The sequence below is a fragment of the Sapajus apella genome, unplaced genomic scaffold, assembly GCF_009761245.1.
Source record: "Sapajus apella isolate SASKATOON/1434 unplaced genomic scaffold, GSC_monkey_1.0 scaffold8, whole genome shotgun sequence".
In the NCBI taxonomy this organism is placed as follows: Eukaryota; Metazoa; Chordata; class Mammalia; order Primates; family Cebidae; genus Sapajus; species Sapajus apella.
Window position 1 is genome coordinate 32,462,860 of NW_022436948.1, and position 18,143 is coordinate 32,481,002.

Consider the following 18,143-nt stretch of genomic DNA (forward strand, 5'->3'; position numbering starts at 1 on the left):
AACAATAATTCTTTTCATATATATATATATATATATATATATATATATTTCACATATATTATATATATATGAAATATACATTCATATATATATAAATCTTTTCATATATATATATATTTCACATATATTCATATATATAATATATGTGAAATATATATATATATGAAAAGAATCATATATATTTATATATATATGAAAAAAATATATGTATTAAAAGAATTACGGTCCAGAAAGAACTCATTTTATGGGAGACAATACAGTGACCTAAGTGGTAATTACTTTTTTAAGAAGAAAAGAAAAGAAAGAAAAACGTTAAGGAATTGATCTTATCGCCTTCTAGTGTTAGAGTCCAAACACAGAATGTCAGGGCTCCTTTGGGTGATTTAAGCAAAAGTGACAAGCAGAGAGAAAGGCAAGTATCCACAGGTTCTTGACCCACTGGCCATGTAATATTTCTCCTTCCCCTCAGTTGTTGATTCGCTGGTTTCTTCCCAGGGGTGGTCCCAAAGGAAAATATCCTAAATCATATTTTCCAAGAATTCCTTTAAGCAAGGGTCAACAAGATTGCAACCTGCACTGCACTTCTATTTGAGAACACATGCACATGCTCTGACAAGTGCTTGGTTACATGATCAAAATGCTCTAAAGGCCTTCTACATTACATGCTGGCTCTTAATCCATTTTTCTGTTGCCTAAGATAAGAAGCTGATAAAGGAGTAACTTATGTGGCTAAATCTACATATAGTACAATATTTCCTGGTAAATATATACAGAGTCGGGAGAGATCGAGATAATATAAATCTTTTTGTGGAGGTGGTGTCTTTTCCCGTTTTCTTTTTAACTTTTTAGCTTTTATTCTGCATTTGCTTCATAATTTACTAGATAAGATTTAAAATGTTCTCATTCAGGCATACTGAATCACTTGATCATAAACTTTTATTTCTCTTGACAAGTGTAAAACGTCATTCGCACTATTAAGACTTCAATTTAAACCTTGGGTTAAATATGACACAATTTAAAATGTGACTAAAGCTACAATTTTCATGTTACAGTCTAAGAGACTGAGATTAGACTTAAACATATACTATATTGAAAATGAGGCCCCAGATAACCAAATGCACCTTTCCATTTTATTAGTTTTTAAAGACAGTCCTGTTGTTGCGTGTATTTTATGCCATATCAGACAGAAAAAGAAAAAGTAAAGGTTGCTAGGTCCTGTTTTGCACATGTAAAGTGTCTCTAAGCAACCTCAGGAAATCCTTTCAGGCACTGTCAACACAGAAATTATTTGTTTTCCAGTTTTTATTTACTTATTTTTTGAGATGGAGTCTCACTCTGCTGCCCAGGCTGAAGTGCAGTGGTGCGATCTCAGCTTAATGCAACCTCCACATCCCGGGCTCTACTGATCCTCCCACCTCAGCCTCCCATGTAGCTGGGATTACAGGCATGCACCACCACACCCAGCTAATTTTTGCATTTTGTGTGGAGACAGGGTTTCACCATGTTGCCCAGGCTGGTCTCAAACTCCTGGGCCACAACCAATCTGCCTACCTCAGCCTCCCGAAGTGAGGGGATTACAGGCAAGAGCCACGACGCTTGACCGAGAAGTTATTTCCTTATCAGTTGGGAAGAGTTGGATCCTCTTCATTTTCTATTAACCAATCAATCATTAGGGTAATAAACACAGGCTGAGGCTGCACAGAGGGGGTTACTACACTTAGAAAGAGAGCTTTACCTCTAACAGAGCCTAAAAACAATTCACTTGGCTTCTTGTATGACTGGAAGTCAGCTAAATTCCCCAAGTAATGTTATCCCCAAAAGAGATACTTAAATATTCCAGAACCTCAAATGAAAGAAAACAAAAACAAACAAATAAAACTTCCTAAGGAAATAGTATCTGATGACTGTATTCTAAATCCTGTGCTGTCAAAGTAGTGTTTGAGATCATGTGAACTCCCTAACTGTATAAAGTTATTGGGAAGTGAGAAAAAGGTAGATTAGACTGCTCCTTGATGCAGCATTCTGATGCCTATGATGTTCATCACAGGAAGCAAAATATTTCTGAGTTTCATGTTAGATTACTTCACTTCCAATAGGCCAGGCATGGGCTAGGCACTTGGGATGCAAAGACAAATGCTACATTTTAAGGCAGCGTGCTGGGGGCCATGTGAGCACAGACAGGAAGAGGCTAAACCCAGTACACTGGCCACATCATGGTTTGGGGAAAGAGCCTGTACGCCTATAATAAGAGAGTGACAGATGCACTTGGAAGAAAAGCACATTCCAGGTAAGGAACAACAGATAGTATAACTTACTGGGACCATGATGGGATGAAGCATATCCAACCACTATAAGCTATTTTGACCTAACAAATCCTAATCCAAACTCCCAATTCCATTTGCATAGTCCTAGGCTTGACCTTCAACTTCTCTTCAATTGCATCTTTTGCAAAGTCCCAACTTCTACTATTTAACCCTCCAAAATGAAGCCAAACCTTTGGTCCCCAAATCTAGTCTTCTCTTTTCTTTTCACCTCTGTTACTACCACCAGCTTCAAGCTATCAACATTTCTTGCCTGGAATACTAGAATAGCCTCCTAGTTGATGTCCTGTAATTATCATTCTCTACACATGTAATACCCAGGTACAACATGGGTGATGTTTTAAAATGTAAATCAGATCCTGGCACCCCACCATCGCACATTGCCTAGTAATATTCGTATGTAATTCAACTCTCAGCTCTGACTAAATTGCTTCCTGGTATTTGTCCCAATTAAGCATAAAGTTACCTATTTGGCTAGTTGCTTATTTTCTGTCCCCACCCACCCCCGCATACCTCCCTCCTCCCATTGTCCTGGAATTTTCATGAAGACAAGAATCTCATCATTTTTGGTCACCACTGACTAGCTAAATATAAACAAAATGCCTGTAAGAAGTTACTTAGAAAAAAAATCACTTTTTTTTAGACAAGCTCTATTTTAGTATTCTTAAATTTTTATTGTTTCTGACTTTTAAAAATGACATTTTTAATGTCCATGTTGCGTAAGAAAACAGAAGAACTTTTATCCACCAAAGACATTCAACCATGTTTTATTCTAACCTGACAAATCTATGGTACTGCAAGTATAGATTTAAAAAGGATAAAATTGTCCAGGTACAACAGCTTATGCCTGCAATCACAGCACTTTGGGAGGCCGAGGAAGGGAGATCACTTGAGACCAGGAGTTGAGACCAGTCTAGGCAATATAGAGAAATCCTGTCTCTACAAAAAATAAAACAAAACAAAATAGCCTGGTGTGGTGGCACACACTTGCAGTCCCAGCTGTTTGGAAGTCTGAGATAGGAAGATTGCTTGGGCCCAGTAAGTTGAATCTGCATTGTGCAGTGATTGTGCCCCTGTACACCATCCTGGGTGACAGAAGGGGCCTCTACCTCAAAAATAAAAATAAATAAAAAAGTCCAAACTGATAAGTAGTGACAGATATAGTTAAACTATATAGTATTATTTAAAATTAACTATACTAAGGTTTAAATTAAACTTGTGAAGCAAAAGCTTTAAATACACATAATTCTTAAGTTAGTCTATGAATATGAGAAAAATTACTAGCATTTAAATAATAAGCAAATTAGAAGAATTATAAAGAGTAATCTGAGAAGGTTTGAGAGAAAACCAAATGCGCCTTTTTATTTTATTGGTTTTTAAAGACAGTACTGTTGATACAAGGAGAAACTGCCAAGAATTTCCCATAAATAACAAAATACTGAATTCATACTCTGGATGTCTCAAGGGGCTTTATATCTAAGTATCGACTAGTGTTGTAATACTTATCTGAGCACTTTTCAGCATGTATGAACATCAGCTACTTTTCAAGAAAATAAATGGAGTAGCTCATGAGACTGGTAATGAAATACATCACCATTTACCCAAGATTATCAGGCTGAATCTGTTCCAGGATAGAGTATCTAGTAATATTGAACACAGTAACAGTGACAGCAGCTGTTTTGTAGCATCCAATCTAGAGAGTCAAACTTTTCCATTTAGTCTTTATGACATAGCTTACTGTGTATTCCAACATACCTAATGCCTTTTTTTGGCCATCTAAGAAAAGATTGAATATTACTGAAGAGTAAATAGCTTTCCACAGAAAATACGTAGGAAATACCTGCTTATAGCATCATTTCGTACATAATGGGCAGGAAAAACAGACTAGAAGGATACACACCCAAAGTTCAAAAGTAGTTGTCTCTGGATAGTGGGATTGCAAATGCATGTATGCATTTTAAAAGTGTTCCATAATTGCCAGGTATTACTTCTGCAATCAGAATGCAAAATATAATCTTAGAAATGCTTTATAAAAATGATTTTGTAAGCTTATAAATCATCTTCATTGGCCTGTGATGGGGAATAAAGAAAATGTGTAAAGTGCCCTCACTCTAAGATATTTCTAGAAATTTGCTAAAGATTAATACACACTTCTATGAGATTATACAGAAAGAAAAATAAGTTTGCATAAGAAGTTAACTAAACACATATGTGAGCCTATAATCTAACTGTTTAACTAAGAGTAGTTTTAAGATAAAATATAACCTGAGGTTATTTATTGCTAGAATGAATATCACATTCTCTGACACAGCCATCTTCTCTAACACTCAAACTGAAATGGACCACTTCATACTGAAATGATCAGCAGACTTTCCTTTTCTGCTGAAATGCCCAAGAAAACTCAAATCTTCTCTTTCTACCCATTATCACTGAAATCTCCCACATGGATTACAAAATGTAAGTTTCTATTTTGATATTTCATATTAACTACTCTTGGGAAGGCAATAACCAAAAACATAAAGATAATTTTATGTGCTTTCAAAAGAAAATGGCAAGTGACTTTTCTCTTAATGTATATCCAAATACTTCTGCTTTTTTCCCATCAAATACAGAATTCATGCTATATTTACTTCAAGAGATAATGTGCCTATACCTCACTTATGACACAATTTAAAGCTGATATTTGGATGTGACAAGTGGGCTGATGGACTCACCACTTACTGACATCATTGAGATTTACTGAATTTTTCCTGATTTTCTGCTTTTTAATTTTTAGTCATTAAAGGTGATAAAATAACTATTAATAAAAATTCAAATATCTTGTTATGCCAGGCAATGGCAGAAGAATACATTCTTAGTGACAGAAAAAAAAGTCTTTAATAAATATGATCATGCCATGGAACTTAGCAATATAGCTTCTTTACTTGAATGGACAAATATAAATTGCAAAAGAAAATTGGAATATAAAACTTATAAAAATAAATTTGTTCCTGAAAGAAAACTGTCTTGACTCAAGACTGTTTGCATGTCCTGTATCACCAATGAGGATCCAAACGGTCGATTTCCCATGCAATCAATTTCAATTCAAGATGGAATTTAATATGTTCAGTATATTATTTACTTAATCAGAAATTAATGTAAAGAAACTCAATTACTAAAGCATTTTTATTTAAATTTTAGTATCTTAGCAAATATATCTCCAAATTCAAAATAAAGTAAGAACTGATCCCATTTTTGAAATTAGAACTGTCCAAGTCCACTTCAGAAAAGAGATTTGTTTAAATAATCTTTCAATTCTCTAGTGTCTAACCATATGGAATTAAAGAGAAAAAAAGTAATGAAAACAATAGCAACAACAATTGAGACGTGAATTATAACTGTGTGCTAGTAACTGTGTTATATATTTTACATGCATTATTTCATTTAGTCATGAATCATTTTTGGAACAAAGAGCCAGTACATTTTAGAATATAAGTGTACAAGAAAGTAACAAGATATTTAAAAATTATTAAATTAAACCAGCCTTAAACATTCTATTTTTTTTTTCTTCTGAGACTGAGTCTCCTTCTATCACCCATCCTGGAGTGCAGCAGTGGTGAAATATGGGCTCACTGTGACCTCCACCTCCCAGGTTTAAGCAATTCTCCTGCCTCAGTCTCCTGAGTAGCTGGGATTACAGGTGCCTGCCACTGCGCCCAGCTAATTTTGGTATTTTTAGTGGAGACGGGGTTTCACCATGTAGGCCAGGCTGGCCTTGAACTCCTGACCTCATGATCCTCCTGCCTCGGCCTCCCAAAGTGCTGGGATTACAGGCATGAGCCACCAAGCCTGGCTAACACTCTTTCTTTGAATACTGAATATAAAAATAAGATACATAAAAATGTTTTAGAATCTGATCAAAGCATTTTAAAATGGTTTTTGTAAAAGATAAAAGTAGGGGAAACAAGGAATATTTTAAAAGATGCAATATGAAGCCAGTTCAATTTCAAATATAAAAAGTCTGTCAAGAACACACACCTATATACATATAGGTGTGTGTTTTTACATACATATATTTATATATGGCTTCTCTGCCTTCTCAAAGGCCATCTAGCTTTACCAAGGAGTTAGTTCTAGGCTGTTGTGCTGATATCACAGAAATCAGGGGTTCTCACCTATTCTAAGCTCAGAAGCGGGGGATTCAATTTCCAGTCTTCATTCTATCACTGATCTGCTCTTTGATATTGAACAAATCTTTCCTTCTCTGAACCTTCCTGATGATACACACAGAGACACAACACCCACACCAATCAATCAAACAATATTTTATAATATAATATCATATCCTATTTCCACTTTATCTCATCTGACCCATTTTACCCACAGGAGTAATCCTTCCATCTTCCATGGACTAGATTTTGGAAATACATTCTACTGTATCTAGGTAAACATGTGACTACTCAGCATACATGGCCAGCTCACTTTCTCATTTTACCCACATGAGGAAAACTGTAAAATTCAAATTCTAAGTCACTTTAAGAAGCATAATTTAATAATAATAACAATGAAAGAACGATATATTGAAAGCCGTGAGAAAATATTCCTTCAAAATGCATACATTTTACTTCAAAGAAATGACTATTAAAAAGCGCCCCAGTTAGTAAAATCTAAAAAAGACTTAATCTTTAGTTAATTCACAAAATACATATACATTTTTAGGAAAAACACTCCTATGGTTTTGCTTCTAAGATAGCCAGCAGATGTGTGACTAGTCTGGAGGGAATTTCTCTTCCTAGGAGAAAACAGCTTAAATAGAAACAAACAGCCATATGCTGACGGCAGACTGCTTAGCAGACGAAGTAGAGAGCTATGTTCTACAATGCAAACCATGAGGATCAAGGTTCAAATTAACTTTCTTTAAGCTTCAATGTAATTAACCAAGATCAAATTATTTATTAAATACAAGTTGTGTCAAAGAACTGTGCTATCAATTTGTGACAGACATAACATGAAGTTCTGAGTTTAATCATTGGTGATATTGGGTACAGGGGAATAGACCCATAAAATATTTTCCTAACAAACTTTTAATAGAGTCAATCCAAAATAAGCAAGAAAATACTGCTCATAAGACCTTCTTAGAAAGTTGAGTTTGAAAATGAATTAGACAAATAGTGAGTTTTTGTGTCTTAAAAACAGCAAAGTATTCTAAATTAAATAATTTCATATTTTCATCGACATGATCATTGGTTTGCAAAGAAAAATAATCAATGAAAAATAAATTTAAAAACCACATTTTTGCATAAACATTGTTTTCTTTTATAAAATCAGACTTCAAATAATTACAAGTGAAAGTGTTAGAAATAAAAACTACTATACATTTCTTAGCATTCCAATTTTTTGACTTTATAATTGTGTGAGATAACTTTACCTGCATCAAAACTGTTTTTGAGAAAACAGTTTACAGTTTTTACTACATAGCAAAGAACAGCACCAAAACATTAACCAATATCTGCACTAAGGTCTACGGTTGTTATAACTGGTACGTAAATGAAAATAAAAATAAACAATCCCCCAAATAACTGATAAATAGAATAACTTTGGTGCATTACTTCAACTTAAATAAATATTAAAGGCACAATAGACAAAAAAATTATTTCTATACAGAAATAAAGGTTTTAAATGGCATTCTATATTAATTTTTTTCAGTGTTTGAGAGATTGACAATTGTTAGGAATGGAGAAATGCAGTTGTTGTTACAGCTGTAAACTTGGTTTAAAGGCAAATAAAACACATATAAATGTTTTTTAAAAAGCATTACCAACAACTGCGCTATGAAGCCTGTGTTGCCTCAAGATACTTTTCGTTAATGTTTTTACTTGGGGCAACAGTTTCACTAGGCAATTAGATGCAATCTTTGTCTTCCTGTGTCTGAGCCTTGGGGAAAGTCAGGATAGTTCTTATTGGACTTCTGGAACCTAAACTGAGCAAACTTTTTTTTTAGTAGTAATATTTTCCAGAAAAAAACAAAACCCAAGCTATACTTTACAAGATGAACTTACAGCAAATAAAGACCATGCTTCCGCCTTACCTTTAACCTGTTTCTGTAACATACAAAAACCTAGTTTTGGCTTTAGGACTCAAAACATTTTAAATATGGTGAATCAACAGTACCCGTTGCCTAAAATAAATAACTGAAATACAGTGAATGAAATTACTACGTATCTATTTGTAGTGCATTGCACCATGATTTTCCTAAATAATAGTTTCTAAACTTTGTAAACATACCAAACCTTTTTAATTGCAGATTATTTAATTTTTCCAGTGAACTTAATGTGTCTAAATCATACAATGTATCCAAATGAAAATATGCTTTTTTATTTTTACTTTAATTATTATTATTTTTTTTTGAGACAGGTTTTCACTCTGTCACTTAGGCTGGAGTGCAGGAATGCAATCATGGCTCACTGCTGCCTCAGTCTCCTGCACCCAAGAAATCCTCCTGTCTCAGTCTCCAGAATAGCTGGGGCTACAGGCGTGCACCACCATGACCAGCTAATTTTTTTTAAATTTTATGTTATTGCAGAAATGGGGTCTTGCTGTGTTTCCCAAGCTGATCTCAAAGTCCTGGCCTCAAGTGATTTCCTACCTCGGGCTCCCAAAGTGTTACAGGCATAAGCCACCACATCCAGCTGAAAACATGCTTTTAATAATGGCAATTAAACTAGCATAAAAATTATTCAAAGCAAACAATACTGAACGTTTTCCAGTGTTTTGTTGTTGTTGTTTTTGTTGTTGTTCTTAGTTTTTTGTTCTTGTTGAGACAGAGCCTCGCTCTGTCGCTCAGGCCGGAGTGCAGTGGTGCGATCTTGGCTCACTGAAACCTCCACCTCCTGGGTTCAAGTGATTCTCCTGCCTCAGCCTCCCAAGTAGCTGGGATTATAGGCATGTGCCACCACACCCAGCTAATTTTTGTATTTTTAGTAGAAGCGGTGTTTCACCATGTTGGCCAGACTAGTCTCAAACTCTTGACCTCAGGTGACCTGCCTGCCTCAGGCTCCCAAAGTGCCGGAATTATAGGCGTGAGCTACCTCACCTGGCCCAGGGTTTCAAGTATTTATCATCACTAATAAGAATCCTTGTTATAAAACTATCTTTATTAATATCAAACTGAATTTGGTAAATATTTAATATCTATATATATATATTAATATCTATCTCTATATTAAAAGTATGTTAATTATTGGTGAATATTATCTTGAAGTATTTTAAGGTACATATATTAAATTTTTTTCAGTAAATTATAATGTTCTTTTTTATCTGGAGCTTGAAAACATTTTGGAGACATAATGATGAACAACATCATCCTAAAATTTATGAACCACACATTAAGGGGCTCTGTATTTGATTATTTTTCTGGTAAAAGTGATATAATGATCTTAAGACTGGTTTCAATTCCATGATTGTATATTTGTTGACTCAGACTAGAAAGCTTTTCCCATAATGGCCTCTCAAGGTAATGGAATGTCTAGCTAAGAAAGAGAACTTAACTGGCAACTAATAGTATCTTTAAAATATCTACACAAAAGCCAGATTAGAAAAGACAGCCCTCCACATCCTAGTCCATTAAAGTTATCTTGATCACGTGGCGATAAAACTAAAGGGATAAAAGATTTCCTTTTTGAAAAGGAAAATCTAGAAAGTAAGCATTTAGTCCTTTTATTCAAGTCTATAACTTTAAAATAATTCTAACAATGATAAAAATGCAGGTAGGGTAGGGAATAATACAGGAAAAAAAGGTGATTGTCGATATTTAAAAACATTAATGTTGGTAGATACTTCGCTTACAAGCTATTATAATAACTGAGAACAAAGAATCACTATTTTACCCTCTGGTCTTCAGGTTCTTATCTACCAAAATAAGAGCTGCCTTAAGTCATCTACATCATCTTTTTGATTCTCTAAATTTGTTTTCGGATAACTTAGTTTTATCTCTACATAGAACAATTATTCTTAAACATAAATGTGCCAAAAGTTACAACGATGCTAATATCATAATTTTGAAATATGATTTTATCAAAATATACAGTTGGTCGTCTGTATCCATGAGCTCTGCAACTGTGGAATCAATCAACCACAGATGGAAAATATTAGGGGAAAATAAATGATAGCATTTATATTGAATACGAATGGCCTTTTTTTCCCTTGTGATTATTCCCTAAACAATACAGTATAGCAACAATTACTACATGAGCTATTGTAAGTAATCCAGACATGTTTGTAAGTATATGGGGGTGGGTACGCATAGGTTATGTGTAAATACTATGTCATATATAAGGAACTTGAGCATCTACGGATATTTGTATATATAGCAGTCCTGTAACCAATCGCCCAAGAATACCGAGGAAGGGCTATATATTCTTTTATAAATAGGTCAAACATTTAAACTTATTTTGCTTGGGCTACATTTCAAGTTGGCCTTAAAAGCAAAAAAAAGCAAACTAGCCTTCTGTTGTGATGAAAGCTGTCATTCACCTCACTGATTTAGTTCTGAGACCTTTACTGAGAATCAAGGCAATAAGAGAAAGGCAGTAAGTTCACTGTTAGTTAACTGTGAATAGGCAAATACAAACTTGATTGTAGAATTTCAAGGAAATATTTTAAAAATATGAACAGCTAGTTTTAACAGAATTTAAAATAGTTACTTACATTTTTATTGTATCTAATTATATTTTATGCTCATATCAAACATTTTGGCATTCTGTCTCAAGTAATATGAGGCTCTGTGAGGGTGATCAAATCATTTACATTCTTGAGGGCTGATTTCACATTAATAAAATGATTGAGTTGGAATAATCTGTCTCTAAATTCCTTTCCACTTTTAAATTTTATAATTATATAAATGTATTACTTTTATACTTTTTTAAGGTATAGTTGAATGTTGAAGACAATTTTGGAGACTATACAGCAGGATCCTTTCAAAGGAATGAATCATTTAGGCTACCCCTGGAATGTAGGTAGAAAATAAAAGCAGCCCAACTCTTATTCAAATGCAATTCAAATCTAGCCTATAGATAAAACCGTTTAATGATTAGTCAATGAATCCTTCTTGGGGTAATTTCAAATAAGCTGCATTTGGTGCTAATGTAAAAAATGGAATCATCAACTACTTGAGGACAATAAACACCTGTCTTCTTCCAAAGGCATCCCACAGGAGCCAAGAAAATAAAAATAAGGCATATACATACACTTTTTACGTTAACACTTTAATAGAAATATACTTCTAAGAATTAGAAATGGTTTAAAACCATAACTTATACTGCTAGTTGAATGTATTTTTCTTAATGAAGAAAAATTTTTAAATCCCACAGCATCCTAGTTATAGACAAATTCTCATATGTAGATATGTATAAATGTGTGTGTGTGCGTGTGTGTGTGTGTTTTGGCTATTCACAGGCATGGTCCCACTACCAATCAGCATGGGAGTTTTGATCTGTTGCATTTCTGACCTTAGCCTGTTCAACCCTCCTTAGGCAACCTGGTTCCCCATTCCGAAGAGGTCACCATACTGATGCCAAACTTAGTGTAGACACCAAATGGGCATGAAGCACTACAGCCCAGAACCCCTGGGCTCAAGCAATTCACTTGCCTCAGCATCTCAAGTAGCTGAGACCATAGGCAGTGCATGGGTCCCTATTCAATATATTTAAAAGCAACAAAGGAGGGGATAAAACAATTTTAATGAAATTTTCCAACAGAAAATAGCTCCCAATCAAAAGTCAAATCATTAATCAACTCTGTGTAAATCCCAATTTAGCTTGAAAAACAAGCTAGGATGTGAAATAGAGAAAACTCAAATAGTAGATTGTATTCATATAGAAAGCTAGAGATTTGACTTTTCATTGCCATGATCGAGACAAACGATGCCGCTCTGCCACTCCCCGTGCCAAACATAAAGAGCCCAGTTTACTTACTGGCTACTTCCAGCGATGCATTGTGGCTCACAGCCTCTCCAAGGTAATTCCTTGCTACGCAGACATAGACTCCCTCATCAGGTCTACTTTTTCTTCCATGTACTATACGTAAGAAAAATAAAGATCCACTTGGCAGCAACATTCGGTGTGAGCGAGGCTCATCTTTGTCTGTCTCTACTCTCTCTCCCCCTTTGTACCATTCAATAGTGGGTGTGGGGCGGCCTTCAGCTTTGCAGTTCAAAGTTGCAGGTTCTCCTTTTGAGACAATCAGGTCTGAAGGGTGTTCAACAATGCGAGGTGGAAAATCTTCCTGACGAAGACGGGAGCCTGCAGAAGAATTGACAAAATATCTTCATATATCACTTGAAAACAGTTAATTGCTTATTTCAAAAGTATCAGCTTAACCATTACTATTTAAACACTGTGTAATATCGGCCTACCCTTCCTATCCTATTTACTAACAATCTTTTTGGTGTCCGCCTTGACTACACTTTCCAATTCCTGGATCCTTTTAAGTCTCCACTCAGAAAATTCTCTTGCCTGTGCAAATCCTCTCTGTTCCTCAAATCCCTTATCCACGAGTCCTTTCAGAACCCCTTACATTGTCTGTTTATAGCATGTATGTGCCTATTTCTACAAAGGAATGTGTTAGAGAAGTATTGATTGGCTTCCCGAGTATTACAAATAATGGCATGGCTCCTTGGAATCTCCTTTTAACAAACATCAGTCGAGAATTTGACAAAACATGTTATATATTAATGAACATTTATATTCAAATATATAATAAGACTGTCCTTTATGTAGACTTTCATATGTTCCTAAATAAAAATATATACACTTCCCCAGTTTTTATTAATAAATTAATTTATTGATAATAATTTATATTTTAATAGACCTCAAAGAAAAAATGTTAAGTACTTGAGTTTAAATAATCAAATATACTACTAAGTCGAGTGAGGGGCTTCATTCTAGACCTTACATATTACGTAATAAATGAAGCCCTGTGTGTCTATGTCATTTAAATATTTTCTATGTCTGTACCTTATTTTTTTCCAATGAGATTATAATCTCAAAAGCAGGAATGATGTTTCACAATTTATAACAATCCTATTTTATTGCTGATTATATAGAGTAAATATGTAAATTTATGAAATATTTCTCAAATTCGACAGCCAAAGGCCTTACTGAATAGAGTCCCAAGACTTGCCCTCATCTAGTGTTTCAAGGTCAATGAATAAGAAAAAGTGGAAACCAGTCTTCCCTTTCCATCCCCTAGCCCTTCCCAAATACCTCTAGACAAGTTCTCAAATTAATCTGCTTAGCCTCATCTCTATAGCCAGCTACCATCACAAGTCCAACTCGTAACCCTTTCTACAAGGATGTAGGAAAGCCTCTGAAATAGTTTCACTTCAGTGTAGCCAGATGAAGACTCTGAAATGCAAATACAATGTGAGTTGTCCTCTATTTCATTGGCTCTTAAAATAAACTTAATGCTCTTAACATATATCCTTAACAAGACCTACAAAAGCTAGCTGGATTAATTCCCTGATCCGACCCTCTAGACACTTACTCTTCCATGCTTTTCTCTGCTCTCTTCAGCCTGACTTCCGTTAGCTCCACAAATACCTTGCACATCCTCCTGCTACATGACTTATGCCTGCCACAGGGTCTGGGCTTGACATCATCTTATGATAGAACACACCTACTCTTACATCAAATCTCTGCTCTCCCTAATCTTTACAACAAAGTTAAATGTTGGTTTTACAAACCTAAAGAGCACTATATAGCTACCCTTGGTAAGTATGATCAGAATTACAATATATAAATCTATTTGTCTGAGGCTGTTTGTCTGTTTTTCCCACCCTTCTGTAAGGTCTGTGGGTCTGGTTTTGCTCATGGTGTTTCCCTTATGGTTGGCAGAGTGCTGTGCACATTTACAGTACTCAGTAAACATGTGTAGAAAAAATGGCAAAAATGAATGAAGCGCTGAACAAGAAAAACCTAACTAAGCAGAATGAGATGGGGTACAAGAATCATGCATACGGCCCTTTATGCTAAAAACTCTCAATAAACTAGGTATCCACTGAACATATCTCAAAATAATAAAAGCTATCTATGACAAACCCACAGACAATATCATACTGAATGGGCAAAAACAGGCAGTACTCTCTTTGAAAACTGGCACCATACAAGGGTGCCCCCTCTCACCCTTCCTATTCAACATAGTATTGCAAGTTCTAGTGAGAGCAATCAGGCAAGAAAAAGAAATAAAGCGTATTCCATTAGGAAAAGAGGAAGTCAAATTGTCTCTATTTGCAGACTACATGATTGTATATTTAGAAGACCCCACCATCTCAGCCCAAAATCTCCTTAAGATGAAAAGCAACTTCAGCAAAGTCTCTGTATACAAAATCAATATGCAGAAATCACAAGCATTCCTATATACAAATAACAAACAAACAGAGAGCCAAATCATGAGTGAACTCCCATTCATAATTGCTACAATGAGAATAAAATACCTAGGAATACAACTAACAAAGGATGGGAAGAACCTCTTCAAGGGGAACTACAAACCACTAATCAAGGAAATAAGAGAGGACACAAACAGATGTGAAAACATTCCATGCTCATGGTTAGGAAGAATCAATATTGTGAAAATGGCCATACTGCCCAAAGTAATTTATAGATGCAACACTATCCACATCAAGCTACCATTGACCTTCTTCCCAGAACTGGGAAAAACCACCTTAAACTTCATATGGAACCAAAAAAAAAAAAAAACCCCCATAGCCAAGAGAATCCTAAGCAAAAAGAACAAAGCTAGAAGCATCACGCTACCTGACTTCAAACTATACTACAAGGCTACAGTAATCAAAACCCCATGGTACTGGTACCGAAACACAGACATAGACCAATGGAACAGAACAGAGGCCTCGGAATTAATGCCACACATTTGCAACCATCTGATCTTTGACAAACTTGACAAAAACAAGCAATGAGGAAAGGCTTTCCTGTTTAATAAATAGTGTTGGGAAAACTGGCTAGCCATGTGCAGAAAGATGAAACTGGACCCCTTCCTTACACCTTACACAAAAATTAACCCCAGATGGATTAATGATTTAAACCTAAGACCTAACACCATAAAAACCCTAGAAGAAAACCTAGGCAACACCATTCAGGACATAGGCATAGGCAAGGACTTCATGACTAAAACAGCAAAAGCATTGGCAAGAAAAGCCAAAATAGACAAATGAGATCTAATTAAACTTAAGCGCTTCTGCACAGCAAAAGAAACAATCATTAGAGTGAACTGGCAACCAACAGAATGGGAAAAAAGCTTCACAAGCTATCCATCTGACAAAGGGCTAATATCCAGAATCTACAAAGAACTAAAGCAGATTTACAGGAAAAAAACAACCCCATCAAAAAGTCGGTGAAGGATATGAACAGACACTTTTTAAAGGAAGACATTTATGCAACCAACAAACATGAAAAAATGCTCATCATCAATGGTCATTACAGAAATGCAAATCAAAACAACATTGAAATACCATCTCACGCCAGTTAGAATGGCAATCATTAAAAAATCTGGAGACAACAGATGCTGAAGAGGATGTGGAGAAATAGGAACACTTTTTACCACTGTTGGTGGGAGTGTAAATTAGTTAAACCATTGTGGAAGGCAGTAGGGCGATTCCTCAAGGACCTACAAATAGAAATACCATTTGACCCAGCCATCCCATTACTGGGTATATATACAAATGATTATAATTTTTTCTATTATAAAGATACGTGTACATGTATGTTGACTGCAGCACTGTCTACAATAGCAAAGATTTGGAACCAACCCAAATGTCCATCAATGATAGACTGGATAAAGAAAATGTTGCAAATATACACCATGGAATACTATGCAGCCATAAAAAACGATGAGTTTGTGTCCTTCATAGGGACATGGATGAATCTGGAAACCATCATTCTCAGCAAACTGACACAAGAACAGAAAACCAAACACCGCATGTTCTCACTCATAGGTGGGTGGTGAACAATGAGAACACATGGACACAGTGAGGGGAGCATCACATACTGCGGTCAGTTGCAGGGGGTAGGGAAGGGACAGTGCAGGGTGGGGAGGGTGGTGAGGGATAATGTGGGGAGAAATACCAGATATAGGTGATGGGGGGATGAAGGCAGCAAACCCCCTTGCCATGTATGGACCTATGCAACAATCCTGCATGATCTGCATATGTACCCCAGAACCTAAAGTACAATTTAAATAATAATAATAAATAAATAAATAAACTTCAGAGGATTTAAGTATTATAATATGTTGTTGGCCTTTACCTTGGCTGGAATTCTGAAAGTTGGACGCTAAAGGGGATTGACTGCTGAGGAGATATTTATTTAATTAAAGCAACTTTTATTTTAAAATCTGAAAGTCCATGTCAGGCAGAAAATTGGGATATATAAGCTGTTATGAGAATACAAAGAAGGGGCACCTAAGATTTCCTGAGCAAGTCAGAGAAGAAACTCAAGGACATGATAGTTGAGATAAGCCTTGAAGAATGAGTAAGAAAGAAAAGACAGATGATTTCATCCCTAAGCACAGCTACGAGAGTATGTGGCACACTTGTGGAACCCCCAGGTTTCTTAGTATGGCCTGAGCAGACAGTGCACTTCAGAGATTGCGAAGTATAATTCTGAAGAAATAGCTAAAAGAAATAATGTCATGGGCTTTGTACACTGAGCCAGAATTTTGGAACCCAGTAGAAGGCAGCCAGAAACCATTAAAAACTTTTAAGCAAGGAATGAGTATTATCAAGATTTTAAAGAGTACACTATGGGCAGCATGAAACCAGACTCGACAGGATGAGCTAAGAAGGAATTAGTGGGGACCCATTTCAAGCAGTAAGAGAACAAGGGTCAAGCATGGTGACTCATGCCTGTAATCCTAGCACTTTGGGAGGTCAAGGCAGGAGGATAACTTGAGCTCAGGGGTTCAAGGCAACACAGGAAAACCCTGTCTCTATAAAAAATTTTTAAAATTAGCCAGGCATGGTGATACACACATGTGATTCCAGCAACTCAGGAGCTCAGGTGCAATGATCACTTAAGCCTGGGAAGTTAAGGTTGTAGTGAGCTGAGATCACAATACTGCACTCCAGCCCAGGGACAGAGGGAAAAAAAATAAATCAAATGTATCAAAAGTAAAGAAAGAAATAAATCTGAGAGCCAGAACTTAGACATTAACACACAGAAGAGAAAACAGAAGGAAGAATCTCAAGATACTAATTCATAAAATCAACAGAATCTAGCCACTGACAATATGGAGTAAAAAGAAATGTAAATGCACAAGATGGAGGAGAGGCAGAGGGTAGGGAGATGCCAAGTTTCTGGTCTCTGTAATAGGTGAAGAGCAGTTTCACTGAAGGTGGGGAATAAGATAGCGCAACCTAGTAAGAGGAAGAAGGGCATAGGAGATAATTTTATTTAGAATGAGACATGAAGAATTTGGGATACTTCTAGAATACCCAAATGATGATAAGCTGTCAACTGTATATCCCTAAGTTTAATCTCAAAGAAGAAATCTCAGCTAGCAAGTCAATTAGAACAGAGCCACTGATGAAATCCATAGGAAAGATCAAAACCGTCTGGGCAAGCCAGGCCCAGTGGCACATGCCTGTAGTCCCAGCTACCCAGGAGGCTGAGATGGAAGGATCCCTCCAGCCCCTGAGTTCAAGGCTGCAGTGTGCTATGATCACACCTGTGAATAGCCACTGCACTTTAGCCTGGCCAACATAGTGAGACTCCATCTCTATTTTTTTTTTTTTTTAATTCTAGAGGATTCACAGAAAGTAATAACCAATTATAG

At 35.8% G+C, this 18,143-nt stretch overlaps 1 protein-coding gene across 12 annotated transcripts in view; it reads right to left on the reverse strand.

The window, feature by feature from the left end:
- The window catches only part of ROBO1 (roundabout guidance receptor 1), a 1,106,753-nt gene that overhangs the window by 328,883 nt on the left and 759,727 nt on the right, over window positions 1-18,143 (reverse strand). For all 12 annotated transcript variants that reach the window (XM_032276635.1, XM_032276644.1, XM_032276638.1 and 9 more), the window contains one exon: window positions 12,272-12,598. In XM_032276635.1, the coding sequence (XP_032132526.1) occupies window positions 12,272-12,598 (327 nt within the window). The remainder of the gene's footprint in view (window positions 1-12,271; window positions 12,599-18,143) is intronic.